Source organism: Hyalella azteca, unplaced genomic scaffold (genome assembly GCF_000764305.2).
Source record: "Hyalella azteca isolate HAZT.00-mixed unplaced genomic scaffold, Hazt_2.0.2 contig8244, whole genome shotgun sequence".
Lineage (NCBI taxonomy): Eukaryota > Metazoa > Arthropoda > Malacostraca > Amphipoda > Hyalellidae > Hyalella > Hyalella azteca.
Window position 1 is genome coordinate 1 of NW_025938342.1, and position 20,661 is coordinate 20,661.

The window sequence follows — 20,661 nt, forward strand, 5'->3', positions numbered from 1 at the left end:
GTACTCCTTAGAGCTCAACTTCGAACAGCTGATACAAATGAGATCTTCGCATCGTTCACAGGTGACCGTCTGGACTTCGCTCAGAGAGATCTCTTTGCAGTACTTACAAAATTTTATCTCTAGGTGGGCTGATTTGGTTTTATTTTTTATTCTAGAGGCCGTAGATGGCTTTTCTCTAGAGGCCGTAGAGGGCTTTTCGACTATCTTTTTTATTTTCTGTCCAGCCATTATTAAATTCACGAACTAGATCTCTTGAACGGAGAAAAGGACGGAGAAAAATACAGAAAAGGACGGAGAAACATACAAAACTGAGTTGAGTTGAGTATAGTAAAGTTCTCTCGAAAATTCCGGCTGGAGGAACAGCTGAGCTGCAGCTGACGAGGGAAAGACAGGGGGGTCTGGGGAATCAAGGTACCGACGCGTGAGGCGGGTGGAGAGGGGGAGGTGTAGGGGCCAAGAGGGTGAAGAGGGTATAGGGAGGCGAGGCCTGAGCGTCGTCAAGGCACTGATTGTTCTCCGTGACAGGCGGTCGCCGAGGGTTCCCAACAAGCTACAAAACTTGCCCTCGTTTCATGCACTGGCATTTGTCGGGAATAAAACTAAAACACTTGTACCAGCCGTTTTTCTCACTATTCGCACAATTTTGACTGAACTGCACTAAAATTTAACCTTTCACTGAAATCGTTTCGGTACAAAATTCGAGAGATAAGTCAAACCGGCATAGTAAAAAGTGAGAAAGTTGTGACCCGCAAACACGTACGTGCGTCCTCGATCACTGCCAGAACTCAACCGACAGAATCGACACAGTATTTTGTAATCCAAATGTCCGACAATGTACAAAATACTGTGTCGATTGATCGTTTAAAACCGGTACGCTCTAATAAAGGCTGAAACCGCCATTATTATAATTATTATTAACAGTCTGCTCCCTACAATATCCCTGTACCAGTTACCCTTGCATTGCAGGTCACAAATGTAGTGCCTTCAAGTTGAAACATCAAGTGGATAAATTTTATAGTTTTTTCGTACAAAAAAATTTGTATACCAACTTATTTTCTGATATTTCTATATTTCTATCAGCATCAAAATCGGAATAAATTGTAGAGCTCTATTCAGGTATTTTTTAACAAGTTAACAATTTTGCTGAGAGTTTGAGATTAATCACAAGACAAGCTTCTAAACTTTTACTTTAAAAAATCGACAGATATTTAACTCAAAAGGCTTCGAATGCTTTGGCTTAAGCTAATGGTCTTCCGGAGAGGAATAAAAACGATACAATTTAACCTTGTTCAAATATGTATTCCTTCTATGAATGATAATCAAGTTATGATTCAATGATAGTTTAATGAATGAAAGTTTCAAATCTATTGATTTTAATTTAGATCTGTGTCTAATTTAGGGGTTGAGGCGTTATGAAGTTGCAAAAAGTAGCCGGCTATTGCCGTGCAGTAGCTCACGCACTTCGTCTAAATTGCGCTAGCGTGAACTAACGATCACTGACCGGTGATTTCCATTAACATTAATTATCAATCAATTGGGAATTGAGCTATTAGTAAAGATTATTTTATTGATGTTTATCGTTGAAGAATGCAAGAACTTGTTTCCAAGCGTCCTCTTGAGCAACGCAATGCTCCTCTACGTTGCCTCCATTCAACGTGCCGATTTTCATGAGCTCCTGCAACGTGATGCTGCTGCAGGGGATGTTGGGGGCTCAAGAAGGTGTCCCGCGCCGGGGTACTTAAGAACCTGACCATATATTATAGGATACAATCTTAATTGAACTTATGATGATGTAAAAAACTTGATTTGAACTGAATGACGTGAATGACTGTGATCGAAAGCAAGTGGTGACTGTCGAAATTTATAATTTTAATTTCAGATTTTCGTAGTACGTAAGTGATAGTTTAAGAGCAGTGGGAAGAACTGTAAGGTAATATTGAGACAACGTCGTTCTCTCGTTGCTGGAATTCGAAGAATACGGGTGAAATTCAAAGAAGAATCACGAGATTAATCAATGATGCGAATAACATAAATGAAGCAATAAAGAAGTTGTAATTATCTTCTTCTTCATAAAAAATCGTCCTGGGCTTTTATAGTATCTACTCAAATCTTCACCAAAAATACGAAAATAAAGAAAACGCAAAGTAAATTCACAGTATCTTCAATGAAAATATTCAATTTTCACTGCAGAAATGGAGAATTCACTTGGCGTTTTCTTCGCTGTTAAATTCTTGAAGAGTTTGTGCAGACTGATGATTAAAGATTCAAGCAGACTAATGATTTAAGAATCAAGCATACTAATGATTAAAGAATTAAGCCGACTAATGATGTAAGAACTCAAATCTTGCAACGTATTAGATCGCCACCAGCAGCCTCACCTTAACCTTGTCGGGCTTGCCGCGCTCGGTGCAGCGCTCGACCGCCAGCCGCGCAAACATCTCCGTGTTCATAGCTCGGTCAGCCAGACCGCTCAGCCAAAGGATGTCGCCGTACGCGTCCTCCACAGGGATGATCGCCTCAGGATGGTCGGGCGGATCCGACATGGCGTGGTACGTTTCCATTACACCGTCCCTGTGCAGCTGATGACAAAGACGATATATCCAACTGCTACACGCCTAGCTTAATCTCGATACTCGAGATGCTTTAAATTTAACATTTGCGTGTTCATGTAAAGAAGAGATGGAAGGTTCCTAAAACAAGACAAACAGAAAATAAAATTTTATCAGGTAGCCTATATGAAATGTAATTTTTCAATCATTGAGATATTTATCTATGAAGCCATTTTAACGTAATCCTAAAATGCTGAACATTGTCATTGACCCATATGAAATCTAAAGTTCGTTAAGTTTTGGAGAACTTGAAGGTCACTATGAGCGAAGAAACGTTAAATTTGTGCTTGAAAAAACTGGCGAATAAAATTTTTTATACATATCAGCTCAAAATAACTCAACAAAAATCTTTTTCGGTAGAACATGCCAAGTGAAATTGATGAGCTCGGACAAATAATATTGTTTCTTAGGGCAAATATATTTGCAAAAAAATTTGCTGGGTTTAAGAAAATATGAAATATTTACTTTCTGAGCCACGGTTTACTCACAACTAATTTCTCGAATGCAAGAGGCACAACAGCTCTGTGGGTGCCGTCAAGGAGCTTAAAAGCACCAACGGCCGAGTAGATGCCACCGTTCACGACGACCGCGGCTTTGATCTGCAAAGAAGAATCTTATCAATATTAAAAAAAACATTGAATGGCGCTGAATATAATAAGTATAGCGGTTTACGCAAAGTATGGTAGTAATCAATTCGATTAATTATTCATTAATTACTTAAGCAGGCTTCATGTGATAAATTTATAAATTATAACAATCATGCGCAGATTTTATTCATGATTTAAATAACATCATTACATTGCGGTATATTTGAGAGTAAGGCAAATTTAATTGCGCTAGAAATGGTTGCTAATTTATTCCCTGCCGATTTGATTAGGATAATAATTAATGCACAATGACATAAATCACGCATAGACCGAATTGACGAAAATAAATGCGTTAAGCCGTATTTATTCCCAAGCTGGGCTTTTAACTTCGCACCGGAGAATAAGAAGCTCTACGAACAGGTTTCAAAGCCATTATAATTTGTTGTTAAAATATAATAAAAAGCTACGTCGATCATAGGCAGAAGAATATTTGTAAATGGTTAAAATCATAAAGTACTTTATGAGAAATGATTACACTCGAGAGATTTTATAACCCTGAAAACACAATAATTATCAAGAATTAACATATTCATACCTGAGGAATATAGGTGGCCATGCTGAGAGCGATATCTCCCTTGCTCGACTCTATCACACCAACGCCAACCTTGCGTACCTGCAATTCGAATGACGATCGCTATTAGATATTGAATGTTATTTTAACTTGAAAATATGCGTGCTTCGGGAAATCAAAAACAATTTCATAAAAGCTGGAATTGATACAATTGGCTGAAACACCACTGTCTCAATACAGGATAAATGGTTTTCTTTTAAGTGAAGAGCTCCGAGAACAGCAAGACTTAACTCCATTTCTCGATTTGTGTTGCCGAAAAAAAAGTAATTTTAAAGTCAATAATGCCAACTAAATTTTCGAGCACAAATACTCTCTTTATCATTCGACTTCTCTCGAGCAGGGACTTGTTACGTCTTCTTTACAGAAATTTTACTAAAACGTTCAATCGAGTTGCAATCTAGCTTCTCTAAGCCACGGACCTCTTGCCGCGAGAGGAGATACTGGACGGCCTCGTCGAAGTAGGCGATATCGAAGCCCGTTTGCATGCTCTCCTGCAGGTCCTCGTACGCGAAGTAGGCGAGGGCGAGAGTAGCGAAGCCCCTGGCGGCGAATAGGGCAGCTCGGTGCTCCATCAGACCTCCTGCTCCTCCGAACATGTCCACAACGCCGGGGAACGGCCCTTCGCCTAACGAGCGGAGTTTGAATCGTGAAGATTAAGCAGCTCCATTGAAATGTATTTAATAGCTTCTGCGTCCGTGCTTCAAACAAAATTCGTTAATCATCAATATAATAGTCATTTTTCAGTTAGCTAACCAGCAGCGCTGAACTCACCAGGAGGCAGGAAGAGCGTTCCTCGCACCTTGCCGTCCCTCACAGGAATCCTCTGGCAGCCCTCGGCCATGAGGAGACGCTCGTGCTGCACGCTGCACACGGGCTTCAGGCCACTCTTTTCTGCTCCGATCGTTGCGAGCTGGACAGCTATGGGGCATTGGTACAGCGATAGTACAAACTGCACAAAATCGGATCATGTTAACTAAAAAATCCACAAACGTCAAGCTATAGCTTGGTGAATATAAAATGCTCCGCCGCGATATCTAGTTCGCTTCCTAGAACTCTCAAGTTTGATACCCAGAGCTGCTGACACGGTATAGGTAACATTGTATCGGGATATTCAAAACTATCGGGCACATTATAATTATGATATCCCTCTGGCATCTATAAGCGATGTTTACGTCAATAGTTTATAATGCGTATAACATGTAGTTGAACCTGAATGGGCTTCGTGACGTCAGAGTGGCTGAACCTGGGGAACAAGGCCTTCTGCTCCACCTTCTGTCAACATGTTAGTTGTTACTTGTTAAGTTGTTACCAGTTACCATTTACAGGTATTTTTTCATATTTCAGTTTGCTTGCAGCTATTTTTACACAATTATTTTAATGTTTCACCTTCCCTACATGGATGTCTACTTTAATCTACCAATCTCAAAAATAATCCACATATATATACAAATAAAAGACTGATTTTTTATATGTATATGTGGATAATTTTTTAGATTGGTAGATTAAAGTAGACATCCATGTAGGGAAGGTAAAACATAAAAATAACCGTAACTTTTATTTACTGTATCTAACCCGTACTAGTTCTCTAGATTGTACATGATACTAATTTCAAATCATTTTTAACTATAGAATTACTCACTTGTACGTCGCGACCGTAAAGAAAGGCACACCGTTGCTGTCCGAGGCCGTTGTGTGGAGCGTGTATACGGAGGCCCTCTTGAGACCCGTCACTTTGACCGTTACGGACTCGTCCATCAGACATGATTGAGGCGTCACCGTCAGCTCGGGAGAACTCTCGAGTAATCGTTTAAATTATGGGTAACTCAAGGTGCGTACCGGTATTTAGAAAAAAATCCATGACTCTCCATGACCCATCAATATAATTTTCCAATGCTCGTATACGACAGGTTTAGCATGACTGAAAGACTAACTGTGCATATTCTATCATCTCCTACAGCTGATAAAAAGCAAACTTGTAAATGCATAGAGCAGGCAGAAACTGAGGAACATAAATGACACATATATGAAAATCAAGCCCACGCTGGTATTATTATGAATTCAATAGTGTCAAATCACAACAAATACTGTATTGAGTAATGCAGACAAGATTGTACATGATAATGTCAATACAGTTCAGAACACTCTTCAACACCACTACCCTAACATTCAACTGGCAGCTATTTTATCAACTTTTTCTTTAATTTAATGTTCAGTTCAAGAGTGTCTAGCTTTGCTTTCAAAGATCGCCTCATGACGTTGAACTTGGCGATAATTTTCTTATCCCTGTTTCTCCATTGCTTTTGCATATTCATCTGCTGCTTGCTCAAGCGCCTTGATGCCACCTCCGTACGCCTTTTCTTCTTCTTCAGTTCATCTAGCTCATCCAACAGAACTCTGCTCTTCTGGGTTTTCTGGGCCATCGCATTCTGCTCTTTCTCTTCTGCCAAATAATTATTTTAGGCTGTTTTGGTACTGAGAGCTGCAAAATGGTCATCTGGGTGATGGTGATCTTGTACAGGCCACCAACATGTGCAACATGATCAACCACAGCACGCAGGGCAACCACCGTTCGCTCTTTCATATTGTGTCATGATTTCCTCCTTGAACGAAAACCCTCTTTCGACCGTGGCTTGGCCATGAGACAGGAGCATCAGCATCTGCACTACACTCCAGAGCTTCTTGTAGGTGCTCTTTGACAGGATGGCATGCCAAAAAGTGTCCAGGCGATCAGAAGCTGAAAATGCTCGAAACTGTGCGTTCAGTTCACTGCAATGATGTGATTCATCTTTAAAGCTGCACATCTCATCGCACACCATCCACATCTGTGTTAGGGAATCTCTTTGCATCAACAAGCAAAGTGAGGCAGTTCTTCTACTGTCTTGTCGGCTTCCTTACAGTCCTTCTTGATGAAAACTTTTGGTACCAGCCAAGTCAGGTTCCTATCAAGGACATACCTGATAGGGCTCTTGTCCAGTTTATTTTGGACTACAGCCTGCGTGAAGTCCCGCGCTCGTGTTTTGAAAGTGAGAACTTGCTGTGGTGCATTGCCTTCTTGTCTGCAAGATTTTTGTAATCGCAGTCCTGGCCATGTAACCAACATCAACCTTATTGAGGGAAATCAAAACGCCTTTTGTTCCATGACTCTCCATGACCTGAAATGAAATCCCATGACTTTCCAAGCCTGGAAAATTTAAAATCAAATTCCATGACTTTCCAGGTTTTCCATGACCGGTACGCACCCTGAACCTAGGACATGAAACGGTTGTACGGTTTAGAACCTAGCACACGAAACGGTTGTACGCTTTTTTTCAATCTCAGGGCTTCTCAGCGAAAATCAGTGGGAGTAATGACTGTCCACCGGTGTGCATCGAAGCACATATTCATATTCTTACAATCGCTCGAATTGTATCAAACATAACAGGTAGTGCGACCAATAAAAGCTCTGCTTGTGAATTGCAGGAAACCTGCCTGGCACAAACAGGCTGCCGATCAAATAAGCCTTCCATACCAACGAGTCAGCGTGTATATCCTTAACATGCGGCACAACTACATTATTTGATAGAATGTTTTCACATGACAAGCAGTGACCGAGTTAAATTTAGTAACTAACAGCTAAGAGTATGTAGGCTAAATTTTGGATCATAAAGTTTGCGGTTTTGAAATATTCAGAGCAGCTACATGGGAAATGAATCAAGGGATAGAGTGATACCGAGATGGAATATCAACTCGTTTATTGGTAAGTTAAAAAATACGTGATGTTCATAAGGTTAACGTCGCTCCTACCCTTCAGTAACTTACAGAATATCTAGCATAAGAAAGATTCAAACTTATACTTCTGAATGAAACAAAGAGACAAGTGACTGAATGTTCATAAAAATGTAGAAAAAGTGAAGGGAGTTGCGAAAGCTGATAGTTGTGGAAGAAGCAGGGCCATAAAAGAAACGTGTATACTAATATGCACTAATAAGCGAGTATATAAATGGCATTTAAATGTATAACAAAATCCAAACTTAGTCTTCCACTTCGGCAGAGTAACGTCTACACAAAGCTTGTGACTTCGTAATATCGTGAAATTTTTTGGGTAATTACTAGTTGTGACAAAACCTAAACCTATTCTAGTTTTCCTTACAGCCATTAAACAGGGATACCACAATGTGTTCAAGGCGGAGATTCGTAAGTATTTTCTAAGTTATAAGTTTCATTATTGAATCTCGCTGATTCTCAGAGATAGAGATTCATGAGAAATTAAGGTATTTAAAATATAATTGAATCGTACCATATTCACCTTGCGTGTTCTAGTCGGTGATAGTTTTCACTGCATTATCAAGGCACTATAGCCAATACGAGCAGCTTCTAACTGAATAATAACCAATAATTTACAGTCTATGTAGAATTGTTGTGAATCAAGGTAGTTATTAACGCAATGCTAGAAAATTTATAGTTTTAGCAATATTATAGTCCATCTAGGCAATTTTTAACTATAAAATAACGGATTTACTGTTTTAATAACATTAGAGCGAATTACGGCAGTTTTTAACTGCATTATATAGAATTTATAGTTTTAACAGTAATATAGTCAATCTTGACAGTTTTAAGCTGCGATTCAAGGCAGTTCCTAACTGCAATTATAATTAATCAATTCGTGTATTTCTTAACTAGAATACAGTACATGAAAGCTGTTAGATACACACGCAAGTGTTGATAATAAACATCGAAGTCTGGCACTTTGAACTCGTGCATGATGGATAGCGCTTGTAAGACGCCCTGAGTTCTGTGCATTTTCATCTCTAACCTTTAACCATTGTCGTACTGAATAGGTACAAATTAACCTACACTTGGTGCGATAATAATACTGTAAAATTATGAAGTGTAATAAAACTTAAATATACCAGCGCTGAAAGGCTTGATAAAGAGTATGTCTGAGATTAGATTCTCTTTATACACCTTGAACAAGATCGATTTATTGAAAAAATATAAAATTGCAGCGTTGAAATAAAATAAACAACACTAAAATGAAATAAAGGGCATGCAATGAAATAATTGCCCTGATAAAAACACCGTAATGTAACAAGCAACTCCGTTTGTTGTCATGGCAACCCCGAGTTGACAGTTGTTCCTGAACGGTTCACCCCAGAAGCAAAACCAACATGTTACAGTAAGCACGTTACCTCCTCCACAAAGGAGAAGGTAGCTCTGATTTGTTATGTAATCTCTGATTTTTAAAAGATAGCTCTGATTTTATTGATGTAATCTCCAATCTTTGTATTTCTTGGACTAAAAAAAACACCAAAAACAAACAATCTTCATGTCCAATGACTATTTGTAAGGCATTACTATTTATGTGGAACTTTTATCAAAATTCTGGATGGAAATGTGACCAAAAAAGTTTAGTTCAAAAATTTTCTTGCAGGAGAAATATTAAACCATGGCAGGATTTAACTTAGGAATCCAAAGTCATCAAAAGTTCACCGAAGTTACTCCTTTTCAGCGCAAAAGGAAGAATTAGTGATTCCGTAAATTCCACACCTTCTCTTCCCGAGATATTTCGTTGAGAAGAATCAGCCTCAGGACGGGTAGTGATGACGATCTTGCATGGGAATTCATGGAATTTGTAGACCATTTCATCTACGACTACGCTGGACGTGGCGTTGGCTTCGTCGTAGCCGTCAACGAGGATCAGAGGATGTAGACGTTTCAAAGCATATTCAACGTTGTTTGTTCCAATTTTGCTGCAGGCTTCCGGAAAGTTTTGCTCGATGACGTCAGAAAAACTGCAGGATTTTGTATCGCGGCACATGAAGTGGATGAAGACGCCATGCAACTTACCCTTACCCCAGATTTTATACTTTAATAACTCATCAAATTGATATTGCTGACATCTTGAGCTAAAATGATGCTGAAAGGGTTGATCCCGTCTGTGGGTTGGGGACTCGTAAATACTGACACATCTTTCATCAAATACCTTTTCAAATTCCACGTCGACTCTACTCTCCAAGTTCTCTTTCACTACATAATACGCAGCGAAAGCGTCATCATCAACGCGCACATCAGAGTATTTATCACACAGCGCCCGGCAAGCTTCCTTCACCCGCTTAGCCTCAGCGTCCGGCACGCGGTGCAGCTCAGCGGCCTTGCTGATCAGCTCGTATGCGATCTCAGTGATCCTGTCCGGCACTCCCACCAGTTTGGTAGGATCTTCCATGAGGTTGATGTGCACTATTGTCCTAAGGCGTCGAACTTCTCCAATAAGGTTTAACAAATTTTTGTAGTCTTCATCTTTAGTTGTGGGGTCAACTTTATCAGTACCACCATTGAACATTGTTAACAACCGGCTAAGAAATAGGGAAACTAGCTCGATCAGAGGCTGAGCATCGAATAGCCGTACATCAAACTCCTCACAATTACATTTTTTGAGAGTTTCCACCAAATAGGAATTGCGCCAGAGATATGACAGGAGTTCTGAACAGTTCTTCTGCGTGTACCTTGTCAAACAGTAATCCAAGTAAGTAACCTCCGGAGGCTTATCTACGCACGTTTTCTCCATCACAAAGCGCAGCGCGTGCGGCAGCACAACGTTCAGGGCGTACAGACTTCTGTACACGGCGTCCAGGTCCCCGCATGACGAGGCCAGCGGACAGAGGTTCTCTCCACCGACGGCGGGGGCAGCGGGGAGACTGGCAGGTGACTTGGGAGGTTCTGATGCGACATGCCTGCAATGTTATGTATCTGACGTTTATACAGAACTATTATGAATAAATATCCATCAATTCTTCAATATCGCAGGAAACGAAAGTAATGAATTTCGTCAGCGTCATCCGAATAAGACAATTGACGTTTAATTGAACTACCCCAAATTAAAGAAATGCAGAGGGTTAAAAACTATGGTTATTCATAAAAAATTATTTTAACTAGGTACAATATTGAAATGCATTTAACACAACCCAAATATTATCTACATTACCAACCCCAAGACCCAAGTACGTGCAAAACAAGGTTCAAAGAATAAATTCAATTCATTTTTAAATAATATGGCCAGAAGTTGGTCGTACCAACCTGCTGTGTTCTGCCTGTGGTGGCAGGGGCGGTTCATCAGTGAGAATCAGCGCGTAATTCTTCTCTCTGTCAGAGAGCAGAAAATGTTTCATATATTTTGGCATGTAATGGAATAGGAAAGAAATAAAGATTGCTTTGTTAGGCAGAGTGACTGTTACTCTAAATCGTTATGGAAATAATATTTTAATTATTGGAACTCCTCAAGTCATATGAGCTACCTGAACTCATCAGGTAGGTCCTATTTTTACCTCAACACTATAGCCAGTGAGAATTACTCCTTAATGGAACCTAATGACCTCAAGTGTTTGGAGCTACTTACATCATTTCAAATAACCAATTTCAGAAGCAAGTGTAAAATCTCCCCGGCTTGTTTGTTGAGATAGTCAACTGAAATCTGCCTTCTTTATCGGCTCGATATTACTTTGGCAGCATCGATTATTAAGGCTGTGTTTCCTAGTTATCGAAATTTGTTTGAGCATGTCAGTTGGGTATGAACTGCAGGCTCCTGCTTGGACCACTCAGAACATCAGTGATTTCCAAGCGGCTCTTCATTACAGCGTTCTGATTGGTTGGCTCACACGCACCTCCGTCAGTTGCAGACGCTACTTAAGCAAAATTAAAATGGCTGGACACTAGTGAAGAAACACAATGGCTTCATTCCTCTATTTGCGACTCCTCCAGGAATCAATTGTTCCTTGGATGACAGATTTTAAAGTAAAATAATTATTCTATAGCTCAACAAAATAATTTCGGCGCAGCGTGATGTAAGAAATCAGTTCATTTACCGCATTGTCAGCACCCGGCTGGGTCCCGCGTGGATTTGCTGGTTCGTGAAGATCGTCCTTAGGCCCGCGTGCTGCAGCTCCACCAGCATCTCCTGCAGCTGCACTTCAGTCAACGCGCAGTCACGCACCTCCAGCCTCCGCAACCTGACATGAGCCATTCATCACATAAGAACAGGTCTTAAAACACATTTCTTAACGATTTATTTGCACCCTCAGAACCACAAATGAGACATTACTGATCATCATGATACACGGTAAGGAACCACCACCTGTTGTCAGCAGGAGCCATGCCAAGTAAGGTGCGAGTCAAACTCTTTTGCTGATTTTCAGCAACCAACTTCACCAAAAGGAAAATGTTGGGAGACGTGGGCAGGGCAGCGATGTCGCCCTCAGATTTGGGTTCAACAATCACCCCTGCGAGGGCAAGAAATTAAACAATCTTCAGGAAATGGGTGTTTTGGAAAGCATGTTGTGGAATACTTGTTTTTGAAATGGTTGATTGTGAACTGGGTTTACCTTATGTGGGAAAGGTGATTGTGACAGGGCTGTTTGTAAAAGAGGTGTTCATGGAATGGGTATTTTGAAATGAATGTTTGAGGATATGGTAATTATGATAGGTTTTTATAATTTTGAAATGTGTGTTTGTAGAAATATTGACTTCATAGATGAGGAGAATTACAGCAGAGCTTGCCTAACATCTTCAACTATTCACTCAACTAAACATAGCACGATTAGTCCAATGTCTCTTTCAAAACTCTAAATATCAAGGACATGTACAGAGAAATTGAAAGGCGAAGATGACATTTTTATTTGCATTCAATTATAATAAGAGGATTTTCAGTGATAATTTTTCCAAATAATACAAACATACACAAACGGGTTGAAAGAAGTTGCAATAATTGTTATGTATTATTATTGTCTAGTTGAGGAATTATCAGATTTGTGTTTTATCTACTCTTCTAATACTGGTTAATAGTTTTCATAATAATTTTGTTACATGCAACCATATTACCAGTAATTCATTTTCCTAAGTTAACTTCACACTCGCTTTCTCAGACTGAGTCAAGATTAACCCGAGCACTATTTGATGTATTGACATCTTGATTTTCATCGCTCAATTTTCTTCAGTCTTGCTGTACACACAGTGAGTCAATAAATTATTAACAGACCTGTGGTAATTAAGGCCAGTTTAGTTTGGGAACTACTGACTGACTACAACAAATTTAATCTCTGACTTTCCATGTATTTGGGTCTAGAATTGCCTCAAATCAAAAAATGTATATCAAAAATCAAATTTAAATAAAAAACCTCAAATCAAAATATAAAATAAAAAAGTTAATTCTGTCATCTCACCAGCTCTAAAAACTAGATATTTTTACCCTACATACGTAAGATGTTAATTATCCTATTAATAATATCTATTCACAGAGATCTATGGATCCATTCACACTCACAAAGCTCCTGGTGCTGGTGCTGCAGTGGCGTTAAGTCAACGTGCGGCTCCGTGACAATCAAGAAGTCTGAGTTGGGCGTCGCGACTTTGGCCAAGGATCGGATGCTGTTTGAATCCTTGATACGACCAGCAAACGATGACAACGAGCAGCTGCACAACAATATAATATATAAGAATGATACCTCATGGCTAAAGAGGGTTACATGTTAAGAGCTTTAAATGTACAACATATTAGTAATAAATATATATAATAGAAAATACTCCCTGATCATCGCACCGCGAGGAGTTCAAGGCTTCAAGCATGTGGTCACACGGTTGTGAATAGTGGTTCATTAACAGTCGCAGCTCAAGAATTCCTTTGAATGTCCTAGCCACCAAACGCCAGGACTTGGGTGCAGGGTCATCCAAGAGCCAGACACTGAGCGTGGCGGGCTGCTGGTAGGGCAGCAGCAGCGCAATGGCATCAACATTGTGGCCTGTGTGTGTAAACAGCTGATGACCTGGTCTTAAAAACAATAGATTATTGTCATAAATTTCATTATAAATCCTTTGCAAATGGTATGATAATAACAAATTGCGTGAAGATTATGCGTATTTTTACTCAGGAATCGCAATCATAAAGCTCTGCAAAATTTACATGTGCTTCAAAAGTAACAACAGAATGAGCACAAGTAATGTATATATACTAGTTAACCCTTTATCAGGCAAGTTACCATACATGATCACATCAAATTGCCTCACAAAAAGACCCATTGGCCTCTGGTTTGAGTTACAGGCAACATACACATGCCTCTGCCATTCACTGATCATCTGACAATCATTCCATACGAATCATTACCCCTACCTTACCCAAAAATTAAAAGTAATATTTATGGTTGATTCAGATAATTAAATTGACGCTCTTTCTGTATTTATTTATAAGATGGAAGTAGCAATATCTATCCATGAATTAGAGTATCTGAATGAAATTGAATTAAATTCAGGTAAGATAGTTACTACTGTTCACATTTAAATGATTGAATTTATATTTTTAGAGTATTGACTGTATTTAAGGATTCTTCAACTGCCATTTACTCCTCCAATATGAATTATTTTTGAAAATCCATAGGTGTAAACACAATTTAATTGCTTTCATTTATTGGTTTTGCAAATTCAAGTTTCTTCACATTTCTATACTTGACCACATAAGAGTTAAAAGAATTAGTGCGGATTAGAAACAAATGCAATAATTAGATCAAATTATACATGCCAGCACACTGTAATTAGAAAGCGCTTTACAGTGATCTTCATCAGTTTCACGCCTGCTCTCTGCTCGAGCTGCTAGCAATAGAGGATCAATACTTACAAAATTACACATTCATCTCAATGAGTGTAGGCAATGTTCAGGAGAGAAAAATTTCATAGTCATAACACTTGAAAAAGAATAAGCAAATACAGTGATGCTCACATATCTGCTGTGGTCTAGGAATTTACATTGAAGTATACAAATAAGTATCATATAATTAGATTATCTAATAATTATTGTCTGATATACATTTATTTTCTGTTGATTAATGCTATACAACATTCAATTCTGTTTATATCTTCCTGTTTATCATGGACATATAGAAGAAAAATTTGCATCGGCCAAACGGTCTTAAGGAGGTATATGATTTCAGCAGCAAAGGCAGATCGACAGATAGAAGAGAGCATATACTGAGGCAGGGTTGGTGATTTTTTTTATTTTTTTTTGAAAAAATAAAAAAAATCAAAAATCAATAATTTTTTTGATTTTTTCATGATTTTTTTATTTATTCGATTTTTTTTTATTTTTTCATCTTTTTTGTCTTTTTGAATTGTTATTTTTTTTATGTTGCAATTAGCCTACTAACAATAACAGTATATGGATCATAATGGATGGCTAAAAAGGGCACTTATTGCCTTCAATAATGGCCAACAGGCCAAGGTGGTGTTTACCACTTAGCAGGGTTGGCAATGATTAAATCAAAATGATTAAATCATGTGATTAAATCACTTGATTTTTTTATAAAAAAATCATGATATAAAAAAATCAAGTGATTTAATCACATGATTTAATCACTTTGATTTAATCATTGCCAACCCTGTATTGAGGGAAAGTAGAAGTTCTTCTTTATTTCAGATTTTATTGTGTAGAGACTTCTATGTTCACCTAAATGACAATAAGGTTTGTAAACAACCATCAAGATACAACTATCAAGAATCTCATTGAAACACAAAGTTCCATGAAGGTTTGACAGTACAATGCCAGAAGTAAAATCTCTCAAACAATTAAGGTGCCAAATAAAAATACTACCTGCATCAATGCTCCATTTGTTGCTGTGTGCCAAGTAGACTCCGGCAATTGCTTCAGCAATATGTTGCGAGTCACGACAGTTCAGCAATATTTGCTCCCAGTCATACATGTCTATGCGTTCCATAGCATCACACAGGAGCGGCCAGTTTTTCCAGAAGACAATGGACTCCTCAGCAGCACTCAGCTCCATGAACACATATGTGGGCACTTCTGACAGACTAATTGTATTACAGATTAGTAAATCAACATTAATAATGGTGATTAATATCCAATTCACAAGAAAAATGTTTATCTTCCTATCCATGTTAAAATTCACCTGGAATCATTTTGAAGTTTATAGAGAAAACATTGTGTGTAAGTGCAGCTACTACGTTTGTTAAACTAATTTTGTAATTTCAAAAACTTCATTTTCCTGCTTTGTACATATGTATTGAAGTTTTTTATATCATGTACCGTATATGCACAGCAAGATAATATAAACAGTGAGACACTTGTTAATTAGTTCAAATTAATGTAGTGAGACCTAAATTAACTAGGTCTCTGTGTAAAAATATTTAGATAGAAAATTTAGCCCTGTGAAATGTAGGGGGTATCAGGTCTGAGAAAATATGATTGAATCCTCTAACGACAGCCACAGGAGTTTTCTATCTCAGAAACAGTCTTAAGAAACTCAATTAGATCTTTCTAAACAGAAAACTCACTTGAAAATATCAAATTTTTGTGACATCAGGATGGGCGGTAAGGCATTATTCTTACGGAGCTCCATTAAGACAGGCTTGGAAGCAAACAGTTCCTGTATGCTCTTGTGATGGAAGAAATATGTGCACGACTCAAAACTTTTCATTGGACGTTTTATTTTCAAGACAACACCCAGAAGTGCATTAGGATCAAGCGTCCCAAGCACCCCATATTCTTTGAGTTTTGATCTGATACTGCATTTAAGATCGGCAACTTGCTTTTCAGAGAAAACGAAATGACCTTCACAAATCATTTTCAAGGAGAAATTGCTCAAGTCTTGGAGGAAAGAAATGATAAGGCCAGATTTGTCAACAATTTTCATGTTTGCCAGCTTAGAATTAATAATTTTCAAATACAGATCATACGTGACTCGAGCTACAGCAGCATGAGATTTCAAATTATTTATCCTTTCAGGGAAGTTCCAGACAAGGTGACAAAAGAGAACCAAATTAATTGGACGAACAAAAAGTTCTTGAATGCTCCATCCAAGAGAGCTGAAGCTCTTCACAACTTCCTCAGCATGTGGAGTGACATATTTTTCATACTTCTCCAGAAATCTTAGTTGTTCATCTAAATCACAAATTTCTGATATCTCATACTCTTGGAACTTCACGCCTTCTCGCTTCAGAAAGTCGTTGAGCTCATCAGCACCACTTGGCCTGGTGGTGATGATCACACGACACTCATGGTTCCTCATTTTGTTCACCATCTGTTGCACAACCTCATACGAGTCTTTATGACATTCATCATAGCCATCAATGAGAATCAAAGGGTTAGACTCAGTGATTCCTTTGATGACAGTTTTAGAGCCAAGTTTCTGGCACACTTTCCCAAAGTTTTCCTTTACTACATCAGTAAATTCTTTTGTAGAAACATTCCTGCATTCAAAATAAAGCAACAAATTGTGATTCTTTAGATTGAACATTTCTACCTCTGCATCTGAGATACCATGGTGCTGTATCATCAAGTTCTTGGCCAAAGTGGATTTCCCATACCCGGAGTCACCAATGACTACTATGAACTTATCATTGCCGGTTAGGAGTTCAGTGTAGGAGATCCTGCGTTCAGGTTGATCTTTAGATTTCTTTAGTGTCAATTCCAGAGGATAAAAAACTTTTGAGCATTCAACTTTGTCATCACCAAAGAGTAGAGTTTCTTCAGCAAACATCGCTTCCCACATGACTTTGGCTTCTTTGTTTCCATAAGTTTGCAGGAAAAAGCAACAATAAGCCTTAGCTTTTTCATTATCTGTGCGCACTTCATCCCACATCCCATCTACCTGGGTTTTGACACTTGTAACTTCATCAGCAGGGATGCTGCACACATTGCCAGCTTCATCTATCACATCATGCATCACTTTGATGATTTCATCAAACTTCGTAGGGTCAACAGCACTGACAGCGACTTTATGCATAACATCATTTCTCATGTCTTTGGCCTCCTTCAGGAGGCACTCTAGTTGACTGAGACTTCTCACAGGGCCAATGTGTGTGTATGATACTTTTGATTTGAATATTTCAAACAAAAAAGAAAATATTAGAGTTACATCATAATTTGATGGTTCTTCCTGTAGCATTTTAATTGTATGTGTGGGTAGTCCAATTTTTGGTAATTTAAATTTATTGTTCTCTGCCACCAGGGCAGCATGGCGGTCTTCATACTGCTGCTTCTTTTGTTCAAGGTAATCAGCATATGTCTGCCCTTGCTGCTTGTCTCTGCATTCCCACTTTAGAACGGCACGAAAAACTTCACACAAGAGAACTTGGACAGCAAAAATGTTTTTGTACCTTGCAGCTTCGCCAGGTGATAGCTCAATTCCAGCCACTAATGATATTTTCTGTGTAATATGCTTGAAGCCAATAATAAAAAATATAAATAATAGCAAACAAAATAATACATACTCTAAGCCAATTCCAGCCATTTCTACTTAAAATGGTCTTAAGGTGGTTATACACAAGGCAAATAGTTGCATCGACTAGTCGATGCAACTAAAATTTGTGAAGATTGATGTGTTCACAGGCAACTAGCTGGTGCATTGCACGCAGAGAAACTCGAGTTGTTTTGAAGTAGTCTAGTGTGCCCAGTGCCGCTTTGGCCATCTAAGCATGCACAACTGTGTTGCTCTCTCTCTTGCCTCCACCATGCACACCCTTACTCGACAACTCCCAATGTCGCCCTGGCGCTGGCAGTGTACTGAAAACGCTCTCCTTGTGCACAGGCTGTCAGCCTGCAAAACTGTAGTTGACTCAAGTAATCACCCCGTGTATGAGCACCTTTACTGATGATTACTATTTGAAGCAAATTTTTCAAGTTCTCTTAATATCCGTTGATATTTTTCCAAGTTCTCTCTATCTGTTGGCTTCCTGAGGAGAAAGCTCAATCCCAGGTACAAGTATGATGTTCTGTGAGCAAGCTGTCATTTCTGTGGGCAGTTTTACCTGCACAAATAAATTTGATAGAGACAAATTTAGCATCTATCCCATTTTAGAAAGAAAAATGAAATTAAAATTGTGGAGAAAAAATTCAAGTATAAATAAAATGTTGGAAAAGTTTTTTTGAAAACCTTGAATTTCTAAAACCAAATTAAAATAATGTGTTTGAGACTTTTCAAACACTGAAAAATATAATAAAAATTCATGAATATTATTAGCAGAGGTAACAGGCCTCAATTTGCTAGATAATTTAGGTGCTGATACTTAACTTGGGAAAATAAGTTTGTAGCTAACACTGCCTTTGCAAAGTAGCTAAGGTAGTAGCACGTAACACTCTAGCACAATTAGCTTGCCCAATATTGCATCACATACCTTAAAAAGCCACCAGTAGAGCATTCATTGATATCCAGCACTCAGGACTGAAATGCAGGGCTCAGAATCCACTCTTGAGGAAGAGAAGGAATAAAAGAAATGGCCTGGATAATTCTAGGTCAAGTGGATCATCTGGGTCCAGGAAAAACTTCTACATTTATTAACCAATCTTTCTGAAATTTCACACACATACAAAACTTGTAAATTAAAAAATAATTTGCTCGTTTGAATTTTTTGGAAAAAATGTAAGAAAACGAGAAATTAATAGAAAACGTCAAAATAGGGGGTACTCTAAAAAAGTTTCTAACTTTAGCAAATCACACGCTACAATGTCAAGACACATATCATTCGATTCGTAACAACATTATCTAGCAACTCTAGAGGCCCGATTTTTTATTTTCCTCATCATTTTTCTTTTATGTGCTTTTTTCTCAATTTTTACACATTTTCCCCCATTCCCCCACATATATAAGTCAAACCATGCTCAAATTCGAAAAAAGGGCTTCTGAGTGGCTAGGTATGGTCTTTACGAATCGAATGGTATGTCTTTCATTGCTGTAGCTTGAAAATTGTTGGAGTTATTACATTTTTAAGATGTGTTTTTTGGAGTTTAAAAATTTTTCAAAGTAGCCAATTAAAGTAAAATTCATTGAAAAAAATGAAGAATATAGTGAAAAATTTCTTGATACTGTAGCCCAAGCTTTTCCATTGCCATTTATTTGCTTTCAGGGTACCAGCGCGCGTCTTTAGACTTATTCATGTCCAGTTTAACTTGAATAATAAGCTATAAATGGGACTTTTTATGTATATATGCATACGTAAATAAAATATTCATTTTACATAACTTTACAACAACATTACGCAAAAACTATTGCATTTACATACATGGTAGTAGCTTTGTTGAACACCTCTTGTTTGTAGCTTTCAAATGAGTGCAAACACTTTGCAATTAATGCAAATAATGATCCATAAATAGTATTTTTAAATGAAAAATTTGTAAATATTGATATAAAATGGTCATTTTATAAAAGTTCGAAACAGCCTTGCACCAAATCTATTGCACGTACATCCCTGGTAGTGTTTTTGTTGAACGCCTCTTGTTTGTAGCTGTCAAACGAGTGCAAACACTTTGCAATTAACAAGCATAGTGATCAATAAATTCAGATTTAATTTGAAGAAATTTTTGTACATATTGTTAAAAATGTTCATTTAATATATTTTAAAAAATTCTAGAAAAAAACTAGATCACGCACATGCATCCGGATTGCTGCATTAGATGCGACTTTTCAGCAGCTACAAAATGAGCCAATAAAATGGAAAAACCAAGATTTTCGATTTTAGACCCAGACAACCCCCTTAATTGAAATAGCAGAGGAAGATTGAAGTCCTTTGTATCATTATGAATATGGATGGATAATAATATAGTTATAATCAGAAGACGTGTTCAATGGCTAAAGATACCATACCACAGGAAGCAACAGCAAATACTGGTATCAGCAAATACTGGTATCTTACTGGTATCAGCAAATACTGGTAGCAACAGCCATAAACAACACACAACACCCGTGCCACTACCTACGCAACCACCCACCTACACACAGACAAATAGTGCAAACCCCACACAGATATTACACCAACATACTAGACACAATACCACCACCCCAAGGCAACGCCAGCACAAAAAAAC

General features: G+C 38.2%; 3 protein-coding genes across 3 annotated transcripts; all 3 read right to left on the reverse strand.

Annotated features, from left to right (window-relative positions):
• Positions 1-1,665: 1,665 nt before the first annotated feature.
• LOC108674092 (acyl-coenzyme A thioesterase 1) lies at positions 1,666-6,247 on the reverse strand. Its single transcript, XM_047881537.1, has 9 exons — positions 6,075-6,247; positions 5,467-5,619; positions 5,037-5,070; positions 4,599-4,776; positions 4,247-4,452; positions 3,792-3,869; positions 3,098-3,208; positions 2,379-2,579; positions 1,666-1,746 (listed from the first exon to the last, which is right to left on the reverse strand). Exons 1-9 carry the CDS (start codon positions 6,245-6,247, stop codon positions 1,666-1,668), a joined length of 1,215 nt encoding a protein of 404 aa, XP_047737493.1.
• Positions 6,248-9,063: 2,816 nt separating this feature from the next.
• LOC108674091 lies at positions 9,064-13,514 on the reverse strand. Its single transcript, XM_018161995.2, has 6 exons — positions 13,396-13,514; positions 13,120-13,268; positions 11,935-12,079; positions 11,666-11,809; positions 10,881-10,946; positions 9,064-10,537 (listed from the first exon to the last, which is right to left on the reverse strand). Exons 1-6 carry the CDS (start codon positions 13,449-13,451, stop codon positions 9,268-9,270), a joined length of 1,830 nt encoding a protein of 609 aa, XP_018017484.2. The 5' UTR covers positions 13,452-13,514; the 3' UTR covers positions 9,064-9,267.
• On the reverse strand, positions 13,465-17,735 carry LOC125178242. Its single transcript, XM_047881538.1, has 4 exons — positions 16,134-17,735; positions 15,433-15,650; positions 13,536-13,594; positions 13,465-13,485 (listed from the first exon to the last, which is right to left on the reverse strand). The coding sequence occupies exons 1-4, from the start codon at positions 17,597-17,599 to the stop codon at positions 13,465-13,467; spliced, it is 1,764 nt and encodes a 587-aa protein (XP_047737494.1). The 5' UTR covers positions 17,600-17,735.
• Positions 17,736-20,661: the final 2,926 nt, after the last annotated feature.

What these genes read in the sequence shown, in the direction of transcription:
- LOC108674091 (XM_018161995.2), bottom strand. Translation starts at nt 13,451, where the DNA reads ATGAACCACTATTCACAACCGTGTGACCACATGCTTGAAGCCTTGAAC. An exon ending in GAAGCCTTGAACTCCTCGCG is followed by an intron (nt 13,269 to 13,395) that starts GTGCGATGATCA and finishes ATTGTTGTGCAG; the next exon opens with CTGCTCGTTGTCATCGTTTG. An exon ending in CCACAGGCAGAACACAGCAG is followed by an intron (nt 10,538 to 10,880) that starts GTTGGTACGACC and finishes ATAACATTGCAG; the next exon opens with GCATGTCGCATCAGAACCTC.
- LOC125178242 (XM_047881538.1), bottom strand. Translation starts at nt 17,599, where the DNA reads ATGAGAAATGATGTTATGCATAAAGTCGCTGTCAGTGCTGTTGACCCT. An exon ending in CAAAAATTTGATATTTTCAA is followed by an intron (nt 15,651 to 16,133) that starts GTGAGTTTTCTG and finishes TAATACAATTAG; the next exon opens with TCTGTCAGAAGTGCCCACAT. An exon ending in AGCAGCCCGCCACGCTCAGT is followed by an intron (nt 13,486 to 13,535) that starts GTCTGGCTCTTG and finishes TTTGGTGGCTAG; the next exon opens with GACATTCAAAGGAATTCTTG.
- LOC108674092 (XM_047881537.1), bottom strand. Translation starts at nt 6,247, where the DNA reads ATGGCCCAGAAAACCCAGAAGAGCAGAGTTCTGTTGGATGAGCTAGAT. An exon ending in TTTACGGTCGCGACGTACAA is followed by an intron (nt 5,071 to 5,466) that starts GTGAGTAATTCT and finishes CTTGTTCCCCAG; the next exon opens with GTTCAGCCACTCTGACGTCA. An exon ending in GCAAGCCCGACAAGGTTAAG is followed by an intron (nt 1,747 to 2,378) that starts GTGAGGCTGCTG and finishes ATATATGGTCAG; the next exon opens with GTTCTTAAGTACCCCGGCGC.